Source organism: Ursus americanus, chromosome 23, assembly GCF_024610735.1.
Source record: "Ursus americanus isolate L20-20 chromosome 23, mUrsAme1.1.p, whole genome shotgun sequence".
Taxonomy (NCBI): Eukaryota; Metazoa; Chordata; class Mammalia; order Carnivora; family Ursidae; genus Ursus; species Ursus americanus.
The window spans coordinates 2,473,689-2,496,641 of NC_142149.1; the positions used below are offsets into that span (position 1 = coordinate 2,473,689).

The following is a 22,953-nucleotide window of genomic DNA, read 5'->3' on the forward strand; positions in this document are numbered from 1 at the left end:
TCGGGGCCGGGAAGGCCAAGCCTGGCGGGGCAGAGGCTCTGGCGCAGGTCTGCCTCCACCACCCATGACCCTGGGTTTCTGCCGTAGCAGCTTCTCGGAAGTGTGGACAAAGACGCATGGCAAGCATGTCCGGGGCTGAGTTACCGATCATGTTTAAACCTGTAAACACCTTGAAGTGTCTAACCAGAGAATGTTTAAGCAGAATACATACATTTGTATGATGAAATGTCATGCAGAAAGGAAAATGTAGGTTTTTGAGGAATACTTCACAGAAAACGTTATGTTGAATGTGGCCAAAAAGTAAACTACAACAGCATCTGCACAGTGAGAAAATTTGTGGAGTCCTACCCTTACTCTGTGCGCTTTTCTCTCGGTGTCATATTCCAGTAAAATTAATGAAAACGGATTAGCGTAGACTTAAAACTGATACATAAGAGGAGTCGTATGTTGTTTAAGGTGTGTGCACACGGGTATGTTCGCGTGTGTGCTTGCACGAGTGGGTGAGTATGTTTGTATGGGTTTGCGTGTGCACACGTGTGTGTTTGCGTGTGTGCTTGCACGAGTGGGTGAGTACGTTTGTATGGGTTTGCGTGTGTGCACACGTGTGTTTGCGTGTGTGCTTGCACGAGTACGTTCGTATGGGTTTGCGTGTGCACACATGTGTGTTCGCGTGTGTGCTTGCACGAGTGGGTATGTTTGTATGGGTTTGCGTGTGTGTACACGTGTGTTCACGTGTGTGCTTGCACGAGTGGGTGAGTATGTTTGTATGGGTTTGCGTGTGGGCACATGTGTGTGTTCACGTGTGTGCTTGCACGAGTGGGTATGTTTGTATGGGTTAGCATGTGTGTACACGCAAGTGTGTCTGCACATGTGTGTCGGCTCACGTGGGCATCGGGACGTGTGTGCATGTGTGGTTGCGTGTGTGTGCATGCACCTGTTTGGTTGCCTGTGTGAGTAGGAGCCTGTGTGTTTAGAGAAAGTTCCAGGAGGAAATAGACCAAAATGTCAGAAGAGGTTATCTCTGGACGGTGGGATCATGGATGTCTTATTTTCCTCTTTGTGCCTCTGTATGTCCGGGTTTCCTACACTAAAAATGCTGGCTTCTACAACTAGAACCAAGGGAAAAGTGGACACACCGCTGAGGGCCCCGGCTCACCCCGCGCCCTCTGAGTGTGGCCTGTTGGCTCCGGGCACCGCCTCCCCGCCCCCGCCCGGGCGCCCAGCCCTCGCGGCCACAGGGTGACGGCTGGCGTACCAGGTTGGTCTTCTCCTTCCGGAGCTTCAGGATGAGCTGGCGGAAGTACTTGGTCATCTTGTTGGACGTCATGTGCTCCTGCAGCTTCTCCATGATGGAGGCGTCCATCCTTCTTCGCACCTCGAGCTCGTGCTGGATGGTCTGGTGGGTGGCCTGCAGGTCGCCCATGGTGGCCGCGTACTCCTGGAAAGGAAGGGGCAGGGACGGTGCTGTTGGGGGAGGGGAGGCCGCGGGAACGCGCCTGCGGGCTGGGGGACGCGGCCATACCACTTGGGCCTTGCCCAGCGCAGCCTCCGTGTCCTGTAGCGCCAGCCGGTAGGTGTTAAACTCGCTCTGCAGCGCCTCCTGCTTGCCCAGACACTGCGCCGTCAGTTTCTGCATCAGGCTGGCTTCCGTCTCCTCGCGGTTCAGGATGCCTGCCAGCTTCTCATTCTTCTCTTCCTCCTTCATGATGGATTTCTTGTAGGCCTCGATCTCCCCGTCGATGGACGTGATCTGGTGCTGGCACTCGCTGCCGGGATCGAGAGAGCCGAGCTGGGGACTCAGAGCGCCCCCACATGTGGCTGTGCCCACTCACGGGGGGTTTACCCAGTGGAGAGGACGAATGGGAACCCAACTCTTAGCAGTAGCCAATCTCGAGGACTGCTTCCTGACAGAGCCACAGAACCACTGCCCACTCTGAGTCCAAGCCTAAGACTCTTCTAAGAGAGTAAGGGAGAAGGGCCAGAGGGGCCAGGCATTGTCCCGGGGTCCAGATCCGCCCACCCTCGCTGGTCAGGGGAGCAATCCTGGAAAGGGAGTGTGCTATTCTAGCTTCATACACGTGAGCACTGGAGCTCAGAGACCTTGAGCGGCATGCCCCGTGGCCACAGTGCATGGTGTGGCTGGGAGAAGCACCCGTGGGCGTCACTCCAAACTCTGTTGTTTCCTCTTTGCACACTGGCTGTGCAAATATGTGTAATTAATGTCAAGTCAAACACACAGGTGCTGGATAACGGAAGCAGAATTTTTGTTTGTGTGTGAGACATTGTTTCTCCCGCCCTCTGAGATGTCCTGGTGTGCTATAAAACACCTTTCTCCACCTGTAGGACCTTATCATTTGAATAAGTTCTTATTCAAAAAATCAGAAGCTACTTTCTCCTTGAACCGGAATAACACCTTCCATATTTTTCTCATGTCTATCCCCAGGCCTTCAATTCTCTTCCCCAAGCAACCAGCTATTTCTTAAATGTCTTTCCGGATCATTTCATGCTTTTATAAGTATTATGTTTGTCTGTGTCTATGAAAGTTACAAATAGCAGCTTAGGATATCCCGTTCTGCACCTTCCTTTTTCTCGTGCTATCTTAGAGATATTCGATAGCAGTGCGCATAGAAATCTCCTCGGTTCCTCTCAATGACCAGATGGTACTCCAAATGACAACCATGCCATAATTTAAGCATCCTCACTGATGATACACTGACACACAATTAGGCTCTTTCCAGTTTTCTGGCCTTTTTTCTAATTTCAACAGTGTAGCAATAAACATCTGTACACAGTTTTTAAAAGATACCGGGGAGATATTCCATGTTCGTTCAGCAGAAGACTCAATATTGTTAAGGGGTTAGTTCTCCCCAAAAAGATCTATAGACCCAATGCAATTCCAATTACAATCTCAGTAAGTACGCTTTTCCCCAGAAATTGACAAACTAATTCTAAAATTTATATGTGGAAATCTACAGGACCTCAAATAGCAAATAGCAAATCATTTTGCAAAAGAAGAAAAAGGACTCCCACTATCTGATTTTAAGACTTTCTACAAAGCTGTCGTTATCCGGACAATGTGGTATTAGTGAAAGAACAGCTGGATGGAGGGAACAGAATCAGGAGTCCACAAACAGACACGCCAAGACGCAGACACACGTGGCCAATGGATAGTTGGCAACGGTGACATGGTATTTCAATGGAGAGAGCACAGTCTTGTCAGCAGTGGTGCTGGGACTGTAGGAGACAGGTGTGCAAACAGACTGAATTTGGGTCTCACGCCTCGACAGACATCAGCTTGGAATGAGTCACATATCCACGTGGAAGAACATAGCAGAAGACAAAGCATGATCTTCATGACCCTGCATCAGGCAAAGATCTCTTCGAGAGGACATGAAAAGCATGAGCTATGAAAAAACATGAATTAATTGGGCTTCATCTGCATGTTGAGCCCCTGCTCCTCCAAAGCCACCGTTGTGAGAATGGGAAGACAAAGCCACAGACTGGGAGAATATGTTTTCAAAGCACACGTCTGAGAGAGGACTTGTATCTGGACTATATGAAGAATTCTTGTAACTCAATAACGAGATGAACCACTCAATTTTTAAAAAATGAGCAAAAGACACTTCACCCAAGAAGGTATATGGGTGACAAATAAGCACATGAGAAGACGCCCAACTTCATCAGTCGTCAGGGAAATGCAAATTTATGCAAATTTAAACCTCCGCATGACACCACGACTCATCGACTAATGGCTGAACTGAATGGCTGAAGTTAAAATGATTGACAATACCAAGTGTTGGTGAGGACGGGGGCGTAACTGGGAATCTTGCCCACTGCTGGAGGGAATGCAAAATGGAACAAACCAAATGGGAAAACACATTGGCAGTTTGTTATAAAGAAAATACGCACTAACCAGCAATCCCATGCCTGGGCACTCGCCCAGGAGAAATGGAACCGCATGTCCACACCAAGACCTGTACAGACCGTCCTCTACCCCCCATGACACCCCCAAACTGGAAACAACTGGGAAGTCTGTCAACTGGTGACCCGACGAACACAGTGGAGCTCTCTGCGGCAATAACAAGAAACAAGCCGCTGATCTCGCACCACGTGGGGCGGAACTCGGAAGCAGCATGAGGAGTGCAAGAAGCCAGACGAGGAAAGCTGCACGTGGTGTGATTCCATTTATGGGACATCCTGGGAATGACAGGGCTGGAGGGACGGAATGCAGATCGGTATCTGCCGCGGGCTGGAGGTAGGGAGAGGATGCTGACTTGGGGATGAAGGAAACGCCCCGTTATCTTGAGGGCACAGGGGTACTTGCCTCTGTCCACCTGCCAGACTCACAGAGCCATGCACCAAAGAAGGAGAACTTTTGTACATAAGAAATCTGTACATAAATTAGCCTCAATAAACCCAACTTAAAATGAAAAAGCTACTCATTTTCTTTTTTAGGAAGTAGCAGCCTTAAAAATGTCTAAAATTTGACAATAAAAATAAGATGTCCAATTTAAAAAGACACAGTCACAAATTGCATGACAGAAGTCTGAACACGTGGCAAGACATACGCACGGGAGAGGAGATGCCTGTGAGTGCCCAAAATGCTAATAGTCATTGTCAGCAAAGGAAAAAGACAGTGGTATCGTAAACCTTTTTCTCTGTTTTTTGAATTTCCTAGAACGTGATCACTTATCCTCAATAAAAATTATTTTTAAAAAACCCATGTTAGTGAGGCGCCTGGGCGGCTCAGTTGATTAAGCATCTGACTCTTGATCTCAGCTCAGGTCTTGATGTCAGGGTTGGGAGTTCAAGCCCCACATTGGGCTCCACCTTGGGCATGGAGCCTACTTAAAAAAGAAAAAAAGACTTTCATGGAAGGGAAAAGATCAAATGCTGATAGGTCAAGTAACATGAAGACTGAGAACTGATCACTCAGTTTAATCAGTGTATATGACAACGTGGTTCCTGTGGAGTGGTAGACATGAAACTTGATGGGATTAAGCTCAAGTGCGATTAGAAAGAGTTTCTGAAAATGGTCTTATTTCTCCCTAGACATGGAAGACAACCCATGGAGACCTTGGCTATTCTGGCTGCCATCTTGAAAAACAAGCCCTACTCTGGGCTCCATGCTGGGCACGGAGCCTACTGAAAAAATAATAATAATTTTAAAATAAATAAAATAAAAATAAAAAACACACTTTAAAAACTTTCTTGATTATGGGGCGCCTGGATGGCTCAGTCAGTGGAGCGTCTGCCTTCAGCTTGTGTCATGATCCCAGGGTCCTGGGATGGAGCCCCATGTCTGGCTCCCTGCTCAGCGGGGAGCCTGCTGCTCCCTCTCTCACTCCCCCTGCTCGTGCACTCTCTCACGGTCTCTCTCTCTCAAATAAATTCTTAAAAAGAAAAAAACTTCCTTGATCAACAGATGCCGACAGGCAATAAACAGAGCAAACTCCGGTGGAATCTAGGACACGGCCCACGCGCTGGGCCTGATCCATTCAAGGGCTGAGAGGGAATCCGCGTGGGGGTCTGGAGGCCCCTCCGCGACAGCTCAACAACCTGGGGCACAGGGGCTCTGGACCCGGGAACCGACACTGAACCACCCATCCAATCTCCCCCCAATGGTTCACGACGGTGCGCCATGCCCCCGCAGCAAGGAAAACCAGCAAGAAAGCACGGACCAGAAACATCCGGGCTCTCGGTCGAACGTGCAGCTCACGGATGAGACCCGTGGGGTCAATATTACGGTGCTGCCAACCCCAAGCACTGGGAGATCAGATTGTCTCCTAAGCGTTAAATTGCGAAATCGGCATTGATGCAGAGATGCCAACATCCTGAAAAAGAGAAAGTTCAGAATTTGGCTGGAAGCTGATTGAGGGCGTGATGTTATTGGGAAAAATCACACGGGTGTCAGGAGGGAGGCAGGGTGAGCGGGTAAGGACAAAGGACCATCAAGGTGGGAGCGGCCAGAAGCAAGTGTGTGGGCGGACTGCCCAGTGGTCTGGGAAGAAGCAGGAGGCCAGCAGGGCCCGGGGCCCCAACACTCCCTGAGCAGCGACCCAGTTATTTCCGCCCCTGTGTTCTTTCCCCCAGGCGAGACTCTGCTGGCCCAAGGGTCAAGCACTAGCCTCTCCGGTGCTCACATTTTCTCGTGGACACACAAAACTTGGCATTCCCATTCCCAAATCAGCCTCTGGTGAACCGATCCCTGTGAGCTAACCCGAGGACACGGACGCACTCGAGACCTGAGAGCAAAACCCAGCTTCTGGGCCAGGGCCTCCCCTGGGTAAAGGGTCCTGCCAAGCCCAGACCGTGACTGGGGTGCTGGCCACGCCCCATTGTCCGAACCATCAGCCAGGACGCCGCGAGCTTTCCGCATCTTCTAAACCAGGCCATGCGCTACCCGCTGGTGTTCGGTATTTAGTTCAGTCACAGGACTGGCCGGCAAGGCATACGTGACGCGTACTATTTTTGCGATGCCCTGACCTCCTGCTGAACTGCCTCAGATTTCCTTCTTCAAGCCAGTATGGATGCAGAGGGCGCGTCTCTGCCGTTACAATTTGCTGCTCTCACAGCATCCCACGTGGACACTGTGCCTTGAAGGTGGACCACGCACGTCTGGGGCTGCAGGATAGTTTTAGGAGGGACGCTGAGCCAGACCTTCCGTTCCTTGCGGTCAGGGGCGTCGTGCATGTGTGCACGTGCCTATTCTGCTAGAATACCCACCCAACCTTCCGTGCGTGCACACTTAGAAACGTGATATATCTACAACTTCTCAGTCTGTAGAGCGTGGGACTCCGGATCTCAGGGTTGTGAGTTCGAGCCCCACATTGGGTGCCGAGATCACTCAAAAATAAAATCTTGAAAAAATTAAAATTAAAAAAAAAAGAGTTTAAAAAAAAGCATTCAAAAACATCATTTTTTTCCCCATTAGTCAGATGGGTGCCATCCAAACGGCTGAGCTCTCGCCGAGCTCTGGAACACCGCTGTGGAGTGTGACTGTCACAGCCTTTCGGGGAAATACCTGCCAGATCTGGGCATGTACGTTCCACCCAGAACTCCCGGCCTGGCAGAGAAGACAATGCTGTAGCACAATAGAAACTGTACGAATCCTGGACGCCCGTGCACGCTGCAGCCCTGCAGCAAAGACAGAGCGGGGGGAGCCTCCCCGCCCCGGTGGGAAGCCTCCCGCAGACGCGGCCCAGCGGCACGCTCTGCGGTGGGAAAGGAAGGAATGACCAGTCGTCAGGTCGGGATTTGGAAAGCTCTCCGGGGCATGCTGGTGCATGAGGAAAGCGAGGCACACGAGAGTGTGTATGCTGCGTGCTACCACGGAGCGTGTGTGCCTCGTTTTTCGGGGTTTTTGTTCTGTTTTGCTTTTTTCTTAATCACAGGACCAAAAAGGAGAAGAGTCTCCCAGCTGTCCGAGCACCGGAGACCATGCTGCAGGGCTGACAAGAGGGGTTCATTCACTCCTTCCTGCCCTCCATCAGGCTTGGTGCCCGGCGCCCCTTCCAAACCCAGCCACCGCATCTGGGTCCCCGTCACCCAGAGCGGTTTGGGGAGTTAAGGCAATGCTGGACCCGGAAGCCCCTGCCCCTGACACCCTGCCCAAGCCACACAGAAGGGATGGAGGGGACTGGTGGAGGGCCCATCTTCCTTCCCCCTGGCGGGGAGATTAAGACAGGATTCCGGTTGGAACGGGGCCGTTGGCAGAACAATGGCCCCGGGATGGTTTTTGCACACAGGTGGTGAAAAGCAAAGCAGAGGGAGACCCTTCTCTCCCCGAGATAAATAACCCTTTCTTCTTCTCTCACTGTTTCTCCTAATCTTCCCAGGAAGCCTGAGCACGAAAGCTTTGCTGCTTTCGGTACACAGAAAGCTTGAAAAGACTTAAGAAATGCTGAATCTTGGCGAACAATAGGGAGCTTTCAGGGCAGAAGCCGGGGCTGCGGGGCTGCAGGTGCAGCCCTTTGTTCCAGCAGGAAGGGCGCTGTGGGCGCACCTGGGCAGGTGGGGGTGCAGCGGTCGGTGGGCCCGCCCGTCGCCCTGAGCCCCCGGCCCCCACCCCCGCGGTGCTCCTGAAGGGCAGCCAGACGCCCTCCGGGTGTGCCCATACCTGAGCGCCTCCTGGATGGCCCTGTGGGCCTCGTCGCGATGCTTCATGCCCACCAGGCAGGTGGCCCACTGCTGCAGGATGCGCCTTTTCTCCATGTTGATGGCGTCTATCTCCGTGCAGGCCTGCAGGGGGGAGTCAGGGGTATGTGGACGTTGGTCTAACCTCATTACGCTCAAGGCCCCGAGAGAATGTCCGAAAGCCCCAAATGTCCTGAATCATCTCCTTCCCTGTGTTACCCTTGCTTTTCTTACCACGCACCAGCACAAGGATAAATGTGAAAATAAAGACAGCTCTGAAGACACATCGGGACACCCACCTGAGCCCGGACTCCGGGCCCCGAGGCACTCAGTGCCAGGGGGTCGAGGAGGAGGAGGTGGGTGGCCTGCAGTGACGGACACCCATCGCACCCGGACCCAGACGCGGGGGGTGGGAGGGTGTCGCTGATTCTCACAATGGGCTCCATCCACAGACTGGAGTTAGTCACAAGAGATGGGGACAGCCGTGGTGCCCGACGCCCCTTCCCGTAAGGGCCGCAGTGTGGAGAACGACCTGGCAGATCGGTGGGAGCGCCCCCCGGCCCCGGGGTGTGTGCATGCGTGTGTGCGTACGTGGGTGTGCGTGTGCGTGTGCATATGTGGGTGGGTGTGTGCGTGTGTGCGTGTATGGGTGTGTGCGCGCATATGTGGGTGGGTGTGTGCGTGTGTGCGTGCATGGGTGTGTGTGTGCGTACGTGGGTGTGCGTGCACGTGTGCATATGTGGGTGGGTGTGTGCGTGCATGCGTACGTGGGTGTGCATGCACGTGCACATATGTGGGTGTGTGTGCGTGTGTGCGTGCGTGGGTGTGTGTGTGTGCGTACGTGGGTGTGCGTGCACGTGTGCATATGTGGGTGGGCGTGTGCGTGTGTGCGTGCATGGGTGTGCGCGTGCATGCATACATGGGTGTGCATGCACGTGCGCATATGTGGGTGGGTGTGTGCGTGCGTGGGTGTGTGCGTGTGTGCGTGTGTGCGTGCGTGGGTGTGCGTGCACGTGCGCATATGTGGGTGGGTGTGTACGTGTGTGCGTGTATGGGTGTGCGCGTGTGTGCGTGCGTGGGTGTGAATGCACGTGTGCATATGTGGGTGTGTTTGTGTGCGTGTGTGCGTGCGTGGGTGTGTGCGTGTGTGCGTGCGTGGGTGTGTGTGCACGTGTGCATATGTGGGTGTGTGTGCGTGCGTGGGTGTGTGCGTGCGTGGGTGTGTGTGCACGTGTGCATATGTGGGTGTGTGCGTACGTGGGTGTGTGCGTGTGTGCGTGCGTGGGTGTGTGTGCACGTGTGCATATGTGGGTGGGTGTGTGCGTACATGGTGTGTGCGTGTGTGCATGCGTGGGTGTGTGCGTGCGTGGGTGTGCGTGCACGTGCACATATGTGGGTGGGTGTGTGCATACATGGTGTGTGCGTGTGTGCATGCGTGGGTGTGTGCGTGCGTGGGTGTGTGTGCACGTGCGCGCGTGTGTGTGTGCATGGGTGTGTGTGTGCGTGCGTGGGTGTGCGCGTGCGTGCGTAATCATATTCTCTATGTTGTTCTATAACCTAGAATTAAAACTTCGCGGGCTGCGCATGGGTTTCCATGTCAGCAGGTGTTTATTTGATTGTCAGGACAGTCTTCCACTGCACAGATACATCATGACTTTTGGGAACAACGCCCTCCCCTTGGGACTCTGCCATTGTACCCAACACAGTGTCCCCAACACAGTGTCCCCAGTGAATATTCATTTTGCTTGTGGAGTTTTTAATGTACAAAATTTTTACTTGCATGCCTCTTCAGTGTTTCCTTGGAACGAAGCCCAGGTGATATTTTGGGAGCGGGCAGGGGAGTTTTCGGGGGTGGGGTGGGTGGAGGGGTGCGCGTGTGTTTTTGCTACCAGCCTGGGAGGCCCGCTCCTCTCTGCGCTGGTTCCCTTCTATCCAGGGCTCCTCATCCGTTCATTCACGGTGTCTCTGGTGCACCTGCTGTGGGCGACACGGGGCTCCAGGTGCAGGAAGGCAAGACGAGCAGGACGAGGGGCGGCCCTGCCTGGCGGGACGTACCCAGCAGGGAGGGCAGAAGGCACCAAGAGACAGACGCTCCCGTGTATGCCCACGCCCATCCCGTGGTAGAACCGGGCACGGGGTATTTCTTACTGATCTGCACAATCTCTTCCCAGCACCAAACTCACTCGCAGGTGAAAGCCTGTCGTCCCTGGTGGGTCTCCCGTCTTTCCCTTTGGTTGGTGGCGCCCTCAGGCGCTACGGTTGGCGTGCCTCACCCTCCCCGTCGGCTCCCTCAGAGCGTCTGCTCTCAGCGCTAGGCTTCGCAAGCCCTCGGCTACTCCGGATTTAAAAAGTATTTTTCTTATATTTTCTTCCAGTACATTGTCCCCATTTACATTCTTGATCCCATCTGGAATTCATTTTCATGTCTGGTGTGGGGAAAAGAGTCAGTTTTCCCCCAAATGATGAACCAAATGTCCCTACTCCATTGGGCGTGATTCGCGTGTTTTCCACTAACTTATAGTCCACTCAAGGTTTGTGTAAATGTCTGCTTCCTCCGGGAGTCTGCTCATGGGCTACCACGCCCGCCTGTCTATCCCTGACTCCAGGACGCACCACTTCACCTTCCAGGCTTCACAGTGGGTCATATTTGTCAGGGCAGCGCCCGGATGACCCGCCAGCCCGGTGTGTCCGGGACTCTCCCGGCTTCAGCACAGCAAGTCCCGCATCTCAGGAAACCCCTCCATTCCCGGCAAAACTCTCCTGAACTTCCCTTTCCCATACAATTCCTGGCCCGTCCTCCGAAGGCGTGCTTCGGACAAACCTCAGAACCTCTTTGCTAACTAAAAACTGCCTGTTTCCCCTGAGATTCTGATCAGATTGCGTTCTAGACCCAGAGCTGGAGAGCCCGGGCCGCACATGGGCCCACTTGGGCCTGTCCGTTTGCGCAAGACTTTTCTTTTCCCCAATAAAAGTGGTTTGTTTCCTGCGTGTTGTTCCTGCACATGCGAGTGCAGACAGTGATTCACAGATTAAAAAAAAAAAAAAAAAGACACGGCAGCTTTGGTTCCTGCTGTTGGCCTCGGACCGTGGTGCTGCCCTGAGTCCCTCCCTCCACGCGGCAGCGCCAGCGGCCCCGGGCCCGGCCTCATTAGGGAGACAAGAGGCCACTCCCGCGAGGACCGGCGGACACGCAGACCCTGCTGTCCAGCTTCCCGGAGGCCTTTTGCGCTACCACCGGCTGCGGGCGGATAGACACGGCCGCGTCCCCGCCAGGCGTCCGCCAGAGGCTGAGCTGCTTCGGGAGATACACCTGGACGGCGGGAGCCGGTGGGCCGTGGGGGGCACGGGGCGGTCGGCGTTCACCTGGCGCTTGGCACCGAGGGGGCGCCGTGCGCGGGTGCTAAGCGGGTGTTGTGCGGCCAGTGCGGTGGGGACGCTCCTACCTCGCTCACGGCTTTCCTGAGAACCTGGGTGTCCTCGGCCTGGGCACTGCTCTGAGCCTCCAACAGCGCGATTTGCTCTTCCAGCTGGTGGGCTTTGGTGGTGAGCTGGTCCACGTGAAGGTCCTGGGAATCGAGACCACGGGCCCCTCCAGCACAATCCTCCACCAACCCCCGACCCAAGCCGGTGACCCCCAGGCTGGCCGCAGCCTCTCCCGCAAGAGGCCGAGCGCAGGGACTTTGGGAAATCGAGGGCCTGGGGGAGACGGCCAGTGCGCCCAAGTTGCGGGATACCTGCTTCTTCTTCTCCACCTCGGCCCGCATCCGCTCTGCCTCGGACTTCTTCACCACTTGCTTCATCACGCGGATGTCGTCGCGCACGTCCTGGTCGATGTTCTGCATGTAGAAGAGCTGCAGCGCCAGGCTCTCCACCTCGGCTTGCAGAGCCGCCACTGGGGGCCGGGAAGGCCGCTCAGCACCCCGCACTTGTCGTTGCGGGGCTGAAGCTCCGAAGGCCCCCCGCCTGCCCTCAGGGACCCAGCCTGGGGACCTGCTGCTTCTAAGCCACGAAGACCCAGGCTTTGCCATCAGAGCCTTACAGTCTGATTAGAGAGGCAAAACTCCGTGTCCGGCGATGGCCGCGAGCTGCTCCCTTGCCCACCGTGTCTGAGGTGCCCTCCCTGTGTCGAAAGATCTGCTGAAAGCGTGTCAGGCTATGAGGCCTCACATTAATTTTACAGATTCTTACCACTTAGACGTTGGCAATCTTAGGTAGAGTCCTACATCCTGGGAGGAAACCCACCCAAGGGGGTGCTGAGCTCTGCCAGAGCCCCCCCCATACAGAATGGCCATGTTGGGGCGCAGGCGGGAGCACCAGAGCTCTCCTCACGGGCCAGGCCTCACCAGCGCTGCACTTTCCACTCCGCTACCAGCCAGACGGCGGATTTCCGTCCCGCGCTTGCAGGAGACTGCACCCCGAGGAGCAGACTCCTTTTAACAAAGCTCACAGGAGACTGAGTGATAAAGCCAGGTTACAAAAGCATTTAGGGAGCTAACCCTCCATCAGGAGTCATTTGCTCACTCGCATAGAGCCTTCCTTTATAAGCAGAGAGATCCACACAGAATATCGATTTATAGAACAGAAATATAAATTCGCCCTGCTGGGTGGCAGGTGTCCTTGAAGGGTGTAGCTTAACCCTGAAACACATTACTTTGCACCCAAGGTGACTGCAAAAATTCCAATGCTAGAGAATTCTTTGGCTCCCACGTGGGTAGGAACTATGGGGGAGGGGAGGGGAGCGGAAGCAGAGACAGGGAGGTGCTGTGGTCAGAGCAGGCTGGTGTGGAGACGGCATTTGGAGAGAGGGTCTTTACAGAGATAATTAACATAAAATGAGGTCCTGTGAGTGGGCCTAACCCCCGCGTAGGAGAGGAGATCAGGACACGGACGTACAAGGGATGGCCAGGTGAGGCCACAGGGAGGAGGCCACGGGGAGAAGGCCATGGCTACAAGCCCAGGAGAGAGGCCTCGGGAGGAACCAGACCTGCCCATGCCTGGCTCTCGGACCTCCAGCCCCCAGGACTGTGAGAAAACCAGCCCCCACGGCCGCCGAGCTGACCGATTCACCCTCCCGCTTACACGTGCGAGACTCCCGTCAACCCCTCCTTAAGGGCACTGCGTTCAATCCTGCTTTGCTTCTTGGCTGGTTGAGTAGCGAAAAGTCAGTATTTCAAATGCTTGTTTAAATTTGCGTTAATATCGGTGGCATTGAACCTAGCTGGTTTCAGTGTTTTAGTGACCACGTTTGTCCCTTCTCCGAATCGCTTGCTCGTGTCCTTGGCCACACTGCTACTGGGACGTTTGTCTCTCATCAGGCGGCTTCTGGGAACTCTTGATGCAATAAAGGCAGGGTGGGCAGAACTTGAAAATGGCTCCCACGGCCTTTGCCCCCTGCTGCGACTCCTGCAATGATGCTGCGTTATCTGTCCCAAGGGAAATTACCGGGTGGGCCTGGCCTTAGCAGGCAGGCCCTTCGAAAGCACAGAGCGGTGTCCAGCTGGTGACAAAAGAGGAAGGCAAGGAGATTCACAGGGTGAACGGGATTCGATGAGAGGGGAATTCTCTCCAAAGCTGGCTTGAAGAGGGAAGGGGCCACACCGCAAAGGACATGGGCGGCCTCCAAGGAGCCGAGAACCGCCCCTGCTGACAGACCCGGGAGCAAGCAGCCCGTCAGTCCTAAAGCTCTGAGGAGCTGAATTCTGCCATCAACACAAATGAGGCTGGAGTCGGATTTTCCCAGGTGTTTCCGAGAGAACCGGCCAACCAGCACTAGGGTTCGGCTTTGGGATGCCCACGCGGGGGGCCCAGCCGGCCACGCCAGGCCTCTGACCTCGAGCCGTGCGAGCACGAGCCCCGAAGTCTGTGGGAATTTGTTTTCCGGCAACGGAAAAGTAACACGGAACATGCGGAGGTTGTCACAGATATGCAAAGGGGGTTTGCCTCCAACTTGTGTTTGTCTTTGGACCTCGTCATGCTTCTTGGTGAGTCTTATGTTTTCGTATAAGCGAAACTGTCAGACTCCTCCTCTCTGGCCTGGTGCTTCACATCGCGCTTCCGGAGACCTGCCTCACCCCAAGATTATTGACAACGACCGCAGTGACCTTACATGTTCTTCTAATGCTTCTGTGGTTTTCTTAAATAGTCACTGTAACTGACCTTATTTTTGGTAGAGTGTGAAAGAGGGGTCTGAGGACTCATTTTCAGATGCCCAAATGGCCAAGCAGACATGTAGGGGCTTAAAGATGCGGTCTGTCCGCATTTATACCTGCAGGAAACGGCTGGATTCCCGCCGGAGTTTCCCAGCATTCTCTGCTCTCCACCGTCCATCCGTCTGCCTCTCCCCCCCCGGTGCCTTTCTGGTTCTACGGCTGTGGACTGAGACTGTGTTTTGACACCTGCTAGGACATTTTCCCTTCATTTATCTTCCCTGTTCAAAATTCTCTTGGGTAGTCTTGTGCATTTAATCTTCCAAGCAAACTTTAAGAACAATTTGTGGAGGACGGGGAGCTTTTTACGTACTGACACGGAATCCTCGCTGACACATGGCAGTAAGCGTGGGAATGGCACCTAGCTACTTGTTTAAAAAATACCCCCCTCACTTTGCTTTTATATGCAAAAACACCTTTAAAGAAACACCAGAGAACCAATAACCCCGCGGCCTCTGTGGAGGGGCCTGGGGCCTGGCGGAGGGGGAGGCAGGAGACTTCCCATCCCAGAGCTCTCAGCTTTGGAATGATTACTTCCTGAAAATGAATAAATAAACCACGATGGTGAATAAATTTCAGGTCACCCGAAATACCCCCCGTGGGCTTCAGCTGGTATAGCCCCGAACGGCGTGTGGACTGGGACAGAGGCCACGCATGTGTGTCGTGCGGCTTTCCTCCCACCAACACGGGAGCTTTATTTATTGAAATCTGTGGTATGTCCCTTTTCTCCGGATAGGCTCACTCACTTCTTGTTAGGTTTATTCCAAGTATTTCATGGTTGTTATAACCACGATGGACAAGGTTTTTTTTTTTTTTTTTTAAACAGTTTAGTTCTTAACGGGATATTACTGGGATAGGAGAAAATGCTAGCTCTGGCATTCAGCTGTTTTAGTCTTTACTGTTTTCTTCACCGTTTCTAGTACTGTTTTGTTTTCTAATTGGTAATCTTGGATTCTCTAGGTAAACAATCGTATGATTGAGATCTTCACGAATTTCACAAATCCTCACCTTGCTCATTTTGCCGAGGCTGTGCCCCTGTCTCCCTCCTGATCCGAGCTGTACCTTCTCCAGTGTTTCCCACTGCGGACAGTTTCCTTGCTCGTTTCAGAAAACATCATAAAGAACTTTCCTTCTACCCTAATTTAGGATGGATGGTAAGTGTTAGCAACACCCATTCTCCAGAAAATCCTTTGCTTTTCTCTCTCCTTAAACTTACTAATATAATGCATTAAATTAGCAGCTTTCGTAATTTCAAATGACTCCTGAATCCCTCAGGGAAGCCCTTCTTTACTACCAGGTATTTCTCCTTTAATAAATGTGGCCGAACTCCGTGTGCTACTATTTTATTTAGGATTTTCTTGCCTCGCCGCTGTGTAGTTTCTGTGTTGGAGGCTGTCCGCGTTTGCAGCCAGGGCTACTCTCCGCGTTGTAACACGAGCCTGGGAAGTTTCCCAGGTTTCCCACCCCCCGGAGGGTCGGACAGCATGCGGGGTGTCTGTTCCTTTCGCGGTTAGCGGGGGTGCTCGTCCATAACAAACAAACTGGTGCTTTCAGGGGAAATCGATGTCTGGCGACGTTTTCAGCATCTTCAATGACGAAACCAGTACAGAGCGTGGCCTTGTTGAAATGAGAAACAATAATGCCTCCGAACTGTCCTCATTCCCAGGGTTGCTCCTTGGGGGACACGCTTCTTGGTCTTCACCGGGAGTGCCAGAAGTTTACTCAGCTTGTGGGCCTTTTCAGAAACAGTCTTTTTATCTATCAGGTCAGCTTGTTGTGGTTTTTGGTACCAGTCTTGGCTATTTTACTTTATTGACTCCCTCCTCCTTCTTCTTTTGGTTTCTTCGCCCTTTTTCAGCCTCTGGAGTGGAACGTTTGATTTTCGGTCTTGTTAATGAAAACTATGCAAGGTCCTGGGTTTTATCGGGGTGCTGTCCACTGCAGCAGGAGTCCTGATACGTGGACTCCCTTTGCCACTAAGTCTCTCACTAGTCCGTGATCTCCGTGTGGACGGGACTCAGTCCTCTTCCCTTACAACGTTCCGAGCATCGCTACCCTGTCATTTATGTTCAAGACTTGTGATTCTCAGCCCCGACGGCACATTAGGATAACTGGGAAGACTTAAGAAAACAAAAACAAAAGAAAACAAAAAAACAAGGCAAGAAACGAAAGATCCCAACCCTTGGCAGAACAGCTGAACGGGGCTGTGGGCCCGGGTGACTGAGTCTCCCTGGGCTCCTGCCAGGGGCAGCGGGTGCTCTCTGCCCGCCGGAGTCTGATTCTGTCCGGCCTGGAAGCCGATGGCACTTTTTTCCTTTAGCTTTGGAATTTAAAAATTCCACCAGCTGTGTCTAGGCACAGTGTTTCCCAGCTGTGGGAAGGTCCCTCCGGGGCCTTTATACTCAAAGACTCACCTTTGCTGAACTCGTGCAGATGTTCTCCTCTGACGTCGCCCGTCAGAGGCCCTGACCTCCCGGAGCTTCCGTCTGGTCCCAGATCGCACACCCACGTCTTGTATCTCCTTCTCAAAATATCTACCACTTTGGGTTTTCGATCTGAGTTCGGGGAAGAATTCCTCAAACTGGCCTTTTGGTTTGCAAGCTCCATCTTCGGCAGGATCACTTTGTCTGTTTAGTGACTTTTCTTTTGCTCGTTTTGGAGGATGGTTATATTTTAAATTCCAAGGACCCTTTTTCCTAACACTTTGCTCTTGTTTTACTGATGTGACACCCTCTACAATCTCGCGCTCTCTTCTGCTTTTGGCGTCAGGCCCGTGCCCGTGGACGCGTCCACTCTGTCTGTCCAGCCCCGTCCCCTGGAGGCTGGGGGTGCTGCCGAGCACTCACACTCTGATGGGAAGTTTCAGTGCCTCCCTCCCAGGCGAAGCGTGCACTCGTGGACATTCTCCAGTGGCAAAGCCCACGCTTCAGGACGGCGGCAGCCCCAAATTCCCAGTGCTTGAAAGGGAGAAAGGGTAATGTTTCCTCGCTTGGTCGATCAGCTTCTGTTCCTCTGTCCTGGTGACCTCCAGAAAGGACACAAAGTCCAAGAAGACATCTGCATCTCTCCAGACGCCCGGGCACACTTTGAGCCTCCGCTGAGGGGCGCTGGTGTGGAGTGGGGGGGGGGGGCCTGTGTCCTCTTTCAGGTCAGTCTAAATTCTGCCCCACCCGGAGCATGCGACTCTTTATTGTTTTTGCACAAATGTCACGTTCTTCTCTTTTTGGTATTTTCCGTTAATTTGGTGGAATCAGGGAGGGTGCTTGGTAAAGGTGCTTGGTAAACCCGACTCTGTCAATCCAGAAATCTCTGCATTTCTCAGGGCCTGAAAATGTTTCTTTGTAGCCACGGTTGGGGTGTCCGTGTGGCTCTGTTTTCTTCCGGATCTGTGTAGTTGTTTTCCCCCATGTGGTAATCACACACAGCTGATAAACAAACTTGGGAAGAAAAACCCACAGACTGAAGTAATCACAGCAGAGTGAGCAGAGCGGGGGTTCACAGCGGCTGAGGGCCTGGCCCTGTGCGGGGGCGGGAGAGGCTGTTTTACCAGGACGAGCCCTATGCCTCATGGGGTCTGCAGCCTCCAGGTGTCTCCGGCATCCGCCGCACAGCCGGGCCACCACCATCCCCTGGGCAACGGGCCTGGCTTGTGCAAGCTGTTGTGCCTGGGACTGACCTCGCTCGTATGTTCCCGTTTATTTAAACCCTGCCCACCCCTGGCAGCCCTCAAACCTTTTCTGCTTTTGACTCTGTCCACTTTCCTTGTTTGCTGCTTGGCCCAATCAGGTGCCTTTTAAGACACGGACACCTTCTCTCCCTAAAAGGCTGGAACCCCCCGAGTACACGACCACATCGTGCTCTTCTCGATGCCCTGAGATGGCATGCAGGGATGCCTTTCGGGGATAAGCTGGTGTGTGGGACCTCCCCGTGGGGGCTGACAGCACGCGGGGACACCCCACTGGGTCGCGAGGGCACTTGGGGGTGCGGGTCACCATGGCGCACGGGGACCCCCAGTCTTACGCTTTTTGCGCTCGTTGTTGGCGGCCTCGCAGGTCTGGGTGTAGAGCAGACGCACGCTCTGCAGCTCCTCCTCTTTCTGCCGCCTGGCGCACGCGGTGACTGAGTAGAGGTCGTGGTTCTTCTCCAGCTGCATCTGCAGGCGGGCCAGGTGCTGCTGGACCCCATAGAGATCCACGCCCAGCTCCTGCCTCTGGACTCGGCTTTGCTTGGTGGCCACGCTCTGCGGCAGAGAGAAACCGGGTCACCGGTGGAGGCGCACAGCGCGGCGGAGGCGCACAGGCCGGCGGCGGGGGAGGCGGGACCAGTCAATACGCACCAGCTCCTGAAGCTCCAGATTCAGCTTCTCTATCTGCCGGTTAAGATAGTTCTTCAGGGCGGCCTGGAACCTGACCATCAGGGGCTGAAACAACGGAAAAGCAGGCCTGGTTACCCTCCTGCCCCAGGCTCGGTGTAGCCTAAGTCGCCAGAGCTCTCCCTGCAGGCACAGAAAGGACTTCCACGAGGGGTGCTCCCTGCTTCTGCCCAGGACTTGCCCCGGCAGCCAGACTAGGGGCACCCATGGTCCCCTGCTGGGCACTGAAGACCTGAGTGCCTATTTTGGCCACATGACAGAGTGAGCTGGAGCGGTGGTCTTGGTTTTCCCCAGGGGGATGAGGGGGTGATGCCAGCACCAACTGAGCCCTGAGCCTCTTTTCCCAGAGCAACCGACAATCTTTCCTGCGGGGAGAACTGCGGCTTTCCACAGGGGCTCATCCAATCAGGATTTGCCTTCCCCGCTTGGCGGGGTGTGGGGCGCGGGAATTCATAACCTGCTAGGTGCGCTCAAAGCGGCGGCTCTGAATGGGGGTGACTGGGTCCCCACCCAGCATCCAGAATGTCTGGAGATGGTTCTGACTTCACCGCTAAGGGGCAGGGGTGCTCCTGGCATCTAGCGGGTGGAGCCAGAGGTGTGCCCAGGGCAGCCCCACCCCAGAGAGTGACCGGGTCCCAAAGCTGGCAGTGCCAAGGTTGAGGTTTGGTGACTCCGGGCCAACGAACAGAAAGGAGAAGACACTTCACAGAGCAGTTTTGCCGAGTGGGTGAGGGGCGGCGTGGCGCTGGGGGCAGGGCGCGGGGCAGAGGTGAGCTCAAGAGCAGGTGAGGGGCACCTCCGATCGCTCTCCCTGTCAGGCCACCAGCAAGACCCGGGAGCACGAGCTTACGTGGTCGGGGTCCAGAACCACCAGCTGGTGTCTGTCTTCCTCCGCCTCGTCACTCCCCTCCGACTCCACTCTCTCGACAGTCCCTTCTTCGGCAATGCTCAGCCGCTGGATCCGGTCCAGGAAGGTGGGCGCGGCTCCTCCCCTGGGCTGCACGTGGGGCTCCTCTGGGGGGACACCTGGGGACATAGCAAGCATTATTGAAGGGTCAATACATTGGCTAATGAGGCCATTTTGCAGGGGCTCTCAGGTGAGGCTGATTTCCAACCTCATGCAACACGATGGAAGAGAGAAAGAAAAGGCATCCTATGGGCTACTTACAGTGTCTTCTGTTCCTGAATCTTCTGTCTACTCATTGATTCAACACTTCCATAGAAAGGATCGCATTTTAAAGGTAACGTATATTACCTTTAATATATTCCAAGAAGGAAATATATTTTGTAGATACTTTTCTAGGCATAAGTAGTGAATAGGAAAGTGCCTTCTTACTGATGGACGACCTTGGCTGCTCTTGGTTTTGTTTTGATCGAATGGGGAGCAGCTGACAAGATTGAAAAGCGGTGTCAGTGAGGCTCTAGTTCCAGCTCTCCTTTCCGCCTGAGCTGGGGAGAGCCTGGTCTGTTTTTAACTCGTTCAGGTGTGTGCTGTCTTCACGTCACTGGTGAGTGATGTGAAGCTTTGTTGGTCGGACCATCCGTGCACGTGTGTCATAAGGAATAAGAAATATCCCGTCTGCTTTCCCACATCCACGACACTGGGACACGGGACAGGGTGTGCCGAGCGACCTTGGAGACCCGGCAAACGTGCGTGCTTACGGGTGTTGTTCCCAAGCCCCTCTCTGAGGCCAGGAGGCCATGAGGGGCGGCGGTCAGGGGCTGTGGTTTGGGACGTTATCGGATCTCTCAGTCAAGGTCTGGTTCTGCCACGTACTGGGGTAGGTCACTAAATGACTCTCAGGGTCTTTGTAAGATGGGAGAATGGTTCCTACCTCATTGGGTTACTAAAAGGATTAAGTGAGATACAACAGAGAGAATGCTCCATAAATATTATCCCCACCTGTTAATAACATTTCTATCTTTCAGCTCCCAGCTGAATGGGACACCAGGTAACAGATGGTGAGTGAGTGGTACCCCTCACACCGAGGGATGTGAAGGGCTCATCCCATGGGCGGGACAACCCGGCGTGTGCCGCGGTACCTGGCGCCTGTAGGAGGGGCTCCCCCGCGCTCAAGAGCAACTCGTCGAAGTCCAAGGAGGTGGTGCTGCTCTCCTGACTCAGTCGGAGGTGGTGTCGTGCCCCCAGAGGAAAGACTTCCTGCGGGAGCCCTTCGTGGGACTTTCGCTAGAGCAAGAACAGCCAAACCTAAATCAGTAAGGCCTTAATCAGGACCGAAAAGTTCTTTGATTTGGTCTAGTGCAGTGTTCAAAATTCAATGTAATTGCTGAAGCAATAGAAAACCATCTGGGGGGCGCCTGGGGGGCTGAGTCGGTGAGCGTCTGCCTTCAACTCAGGTCATGATCCCGGGGTCCCGGGATGGAGGCCCGCATCAGGCTCCCTGCTCCGAGGGAAGTTTGCTTCTCCCTCTCCCTCTGCTGCTCCCCCTGCTTGTGCACTTGCTCTGTCTGTCAAATAAATACATAAATAAATAAAATCTTAACCATTTGGATATAGAGATTATTTGGCTTTTACAAAACAGAAAACACCTACCCGCCCCCGCCCCACGGGGAATTCGGGAATGATCTCTCCCCGTCTACATCAGTAAAGTGTCAATGCTGAGGCACGGCTGTGTGTCCTACGCGGGGCTCTTTACTCCCAACGCTGATCTCCCTAAGGATGGTAAGCAACACCTCTGAGCATCCTCTTTATGAAAGGATGCTGGAACGCCTGGGCCCCAGCGACAGTCTCCCAAAAGGGCTGTTTCTACTTCTCTTTTTTCAACAGATTCCAATTCAGGGATGTTTTAGGCTTTTGTTGTTGCTGTTGTTCTGTTTTTTAAGTAGACTCCACACCCGGTGTGGAGCCCAGTGCGGGGCCTGAACTCACGACCCTGAGAACAAGACCTGAGCTGAGATCAAGAGTCAGACGCTTCACCGACTGAGTCATCCAGGCGCCCCTACTTTAGGGACATTTTCATAAGGACATATCTTCTCTTGTTAAAAATGCCTGGCTCTGTTTTAGCTTTAAAAGAGACTCGCGATTGCAATAGTTGCAGTTATTACCGCTGACAAGGCACTGTTGACAACAATCTGGCGCGTGTTGCTAACCACGGCCCTGCGCAACACTCCGCGGCAGGTACGGGTCACCTCCGCCCTCTGAGGGGAAGCGGCCTCCCGGAGGCTGAGGGCCTTGCCTGAGGTCAAGGGCAGGCTCAGAGTCCGGATGCCTCGGCCCCCAGCTCGTGCTCTTCCTAACACTTCCTCAGAGGATGCTGATTCTAGAAAGCATCTCCGAGGCGGCCAGAACCATAGTGAGAGTAATGGCGGCCCAGAGTCCAAAGCCCACCTCGGGGTGTCCAGAAAGGGCTTCTCCTAAGCAGTCATGAAGCACCCACAGCCGAGACAGAAAGCAGCTCCCGCTCTGCAGTTCCTGCTCGTTCTACAGACTGAGCACCGGCCGGGGGAGGGCAAGTAGGGCTCTCTCCCAGGTTTGTCTCTGCGGTCCTGGAGGATCACACTTTACACCGTTTTCCCGTGAGTTTTCTCTAAATGAGACCCCAGCACAGAAACTGGGTTTATAGCTGAATACGTAGGCTACACGTCGAAGCTCCTGGACGTCTTGCAAGGCGAGGACAGTCGTTTTTACGCTTAGTTAGCAAGCGTCAAATCGTGTTACTCTCCAAAGTTATCAGCTCTTTAGAGGTCACCAGATGGGGCGGGATCGTGGCTTTGTGGCTCAGAATGGTGGCTTTGGAGCAAGAGCAACCACCAGAGCGGCCTGACTCTGGGCCGGGAAGTCCGCCTACTGTGTCCTCGTCTGCACAGTGGGGTAATAATAGTTCCCACCCACGGGGTTGTTGTCAGAGTCACTGAGATGGACCGTCAAAGGCCTAGGCACGTCCAGACCAGAGTGGAAGATGCAGGAATGTAACTCTGCTCCTCACTTCCTGGCCGGAACAACTCAAACCCGCAGCCAGCAGGGGGCGCTGGCCTAACGGGGGGGGGGTGAGGAGCACGGGCTTCAGAGGCTGTCCCGGTGGGGAGTCCTCACAGCACAGGTGACAGGCCTGGCCCTGGTGACAAGAGTCCCCACAGAGGACAGCCTGGCACAGAGTCGGAGCCCAAATATTTGGGGGCTGGCGTGGGTGGGGTTGGCCCAACAGTGACGAGAGTGACCAGGGCAGCCCGATGTGGGGGCGTCCGGGTTCAGGTGGGGTGAGGAGAGTCCACTTGGGG

At 54.1% G+C, this 22,953-nt stretch overlaps 1 protein-coding gene across 1 annotated transcript in view; it reads right to left on the reverse strand.

The window, feature by feature from the left end:
- CCDC40 (coiled-coil domain 40 molecular ruler complex subunit) overlaps nucleotides 1-22,953 on the reverse strand; it is a 42,017-nt gene that overhangs the window by 14,333 nt on the left and 4,731 nt on the right. The window contains exons 5-13 of the mRNA XM_087854029.1: nucleotides 20,758-20,902; nucleotides 19,565-19,740; nucleotides 18,679-18,762; nucleotides 18,363-18,582; nucleotides 11,871-12,028; nucleotides 11,580-11,702; nucleotides 8,120-8,241; nucleotides 1,523-1,766; nucleotides 1,256-1,438 (exon numbers count right to left, since the gene is read on the reverse strand). Coding sequence (XP_087710155.1) covers nucleotides 1,256-1,438; nucleotides 1,523-1,766; nucleotides 8,120-8,241; nucleotides 11,580-11,702; nucleotides 11,871-12,028; nucleotides 18,363-18,582; nucleotides 18,679-18,762; nucleotides 19,565-19,740; nucleotides 20,758-20,902 — 1,455 coding nt within the window. The remainder of the gene's footprint in view (nucleotides 1-1,255; nucleotides 1,439-1,522; nucleotides 1,767-8,119; nucleotides 8,242-11,579; nucleotides 11,703-11,870; nucleotides 12,029-18,362; nucleotides 18,583-18,678; nucleotides 18,763-19,564; nucleotides 19,741-20,757; nucleotides 20,903-22,953) is intronic.